Genomic DNA, 2,500 nt, shown 5'->3' with positions numbered 1-2,500 from the left:
TGGACCTTAAACAAATATTTTTCTCATGTGTTTTATCTCACAAGATCTTGTTCCGTCTTTATGAAGAGCATAACTCCATGTCGTTGTTGTTGATGTTGTTGTTTGTTGTTGTTTTTTGTAGTTTAACTTCGTGGGTCGGATCCTGGGGCCTCGCGGACTCACGGCCAAACAGCTGGAGGCAGAGACGGGCTGCAAGATCATGGTCCGAGGAAAAGGCTCCATGAGGGACAAGAAGAAGGTAACTGAACCCACAACCTCACGACTCACTCACTCAGGAGTCGAACCTACAACCTGCTCACAGAAAGTGTCTTTAACCCAGAGAGTGACTCAGACTAAATGAAAATGACAAGGAACGACTGCAGAAAAGTTTGGTCAATACACACATCCTGAATTTCAGACTTCTGGTCATTGCACAATCCAGACTGGGAAGGATTTTCTGAAAAAGTGATGATCAAACCTCCATGTTTGTTTTCCCAGTGGGACGTGTCTGTTGTCAAAGTCGATCTTTTCAAGTCTTTTGAACCATATCACTTTTGTTTCTGGTTCTGATTTTGTCATATCCTGCCAATCACCTTCACCTTTCACTATTTTTCAATTCCGTTGGGAAGAGAAACAGTTTGAACAGAGGTTTGAGTCACACACATCTGATTCACTTTTGCATTTATGAAGTTCGCAAACAAATTTCTTGAGTCATTTTCCGCAGTTTGGATCCAACAACCACAACAATTATGATGTCTGAATCCCAAAACTAAAATATGACAATATCAGAACCAGAAACAAAAGTGAAATGGTTCAAAAGACTTGAAAATATCGACTTTGACAACAGACACGTCCCACTGGGAAAACAAACATGGAGGTTTGATCATCACTTTTTCAGAAAATCCTTCTCAGTCTGGATTGTGCGATGACCAGAAGTCTGAAATTCAGGATACATGTGGGAACATAGGGCCTAATTTTGGAAAGAGACTGAAGTCACATGATAAAGATCAGATCTGTTTGGGTCTTTGGAGCACAGATCCAAGTGTCCTGGGTCACATTTGAAAAAATCAGATCTGTGTGGTTCAGACGTCATTAAAAGATCAGATACAGGAGCAGAGGGACAAAAAAATCAGATTTGGGAACTTCAGCCTGCAGACTGAACAAAGACCCAACATTTTAATCCTCAAAACAGTGAAAATGTCAAATGTGTCGCTGATGTATTGATATTTGTGCTCACTCCTGTGGGGACGTCGCTCAGATCTCGTCTTTGGGGTTAGAGTTCGTCTCTTGTGGAGGACGTGGACGCTTCTGTCACAGATCAGGAGTTTAACCCACAGCCTACTTTCTCTGCTCCTGCGTTTAAACGGAACAAATGGATGAGTTACCTCCTCGGATCCGTCACACAAGCCTCAAGACACACATTTTATGCTTTATATTTACAGAAGAGAAAATGTACAGGGTTTAAAAACACAAGTGTCCTCGGTGTTTGACCCACGACCTGAGACGAGCCGAGGGACCAGAGCCGAGTCTGAGTCTGGACCAGAGTACGACTAGAGCTGAGCACAAATATCCACATATCAATACATCGTATTGTTTAATGCACTGATACAGTATTGATATCATGGGCTGCTGTATCGATATTTTTGTATTGAGTATTTTTTGGTTTATTTTACTAAATTATTTTGCAGCTACAGTCAGGTTTCCCGCTCTTTTTCACTGACACAGTTTCAAAACTTTTCCATGACTTTAGGTTCAATTCAGTCGCTTTATTCATAGATAAATTTGTTTTCCAGATTTGAGGCAGGTCCCACATTATGAACAAAAAACACAAATAAAAACACAATTACAAAATAAAGTTTTCGAGCTCCAGAGCAGAAAGGTTTGTTCCATAAACGATTAGTTAAATTCATCCATCACACTCGGCTCCAATCACAATAAATATGAAATATATTAAAAAGACACAATTTTTAGATAAATAGATTACAGTTTATTCATAGGTTTGATAGCATCAGAACAGAGCTCCTTTAACTTTAACACTTTTTCATGAGCTAAAGTGAATTTTCCACGACTTTACAGCATCTCCATGTGCAGAGTTGCTCAGACTTTTCGTGTGGAGTAAGAAGATTTCAGAAATATTTTTGTACATAGGACTGAAATCTGGGCATATTTGTTTGTAGTTGAGCCTAAAATAAATCTTGTTAAACTCTGGAATGAGTCCAGTCGTACATAAAAAGTGTTTCAGAATATAAATAGAAAAGTTGCAACATCAAGAATTACAGTCACCAAATGAAAATGTACGATTCCACTTTCTTCAGTTCAAATTCACAGACGCAACTCGACTGTCAAAAATACAAAAAACATCACTTCACAGGCAGAAGAAACAAAGAGAAAGTGGAATCATAACTTTTCCGTTCATATTCTGATGATAAAATACACACAACACATTTTATGTGCAACTCCACTCATTCCACAGTTTAACAAGATTTATTTTATGCTCAAATGAAATGGTCACATTTTTCTA

The 2,500-nt window shown here is 38.7% G+C and overlaps 1 protein-coding gene across 6 annotated transcripts in view; it reads left to right on the top strand.

Annotated features, from left to right (window-relative positions):
* Positions 1-2,500, top strand: part of qki2 (QKI, KH domain containing, RNA binding 2) — a 59,531-nt gene that overhangs the window by 22,473 nt on the left and 34,558 nt on the right. For all 6 annotated transcript variants that reach the window (XM_055150072.1, XM_055150071.1, XM_055150069.1 and 3 more), the window contains exon 3: positions 122-238. In XM_055150072.1, the coding sequence (XP_055006047.1) occupies positions 122-238 (117 nt within the window). The remainder of the gene's footprint in view (positions 1-121; positions 239-2,500) is intronic.

The sequence above is a fragment of the Boleophthalmus pectinirostris genome, unplaced genomic scaffold (genome assembly GCF_026225935.1).
Source record: "Boleophthalmus pectinirostris isolate CB_2022bp ecotype Guang Dong unplaced genomic scaffold, ASM2622593v1 HiC_scaffold_14, whole genome shotgun sequence".
Lineage (NCBI taxonomy): Eukaryota > Metazoa > Chordata > Actinopteri > Gobiiformes > Gobiidae > Boleophthalmus > Boleophthalmus pectinirostris.
Note: the sequence above shows the minus strand (reverse complement) of the source record. Positions and strands in the feature narration are given on the sequence as shown.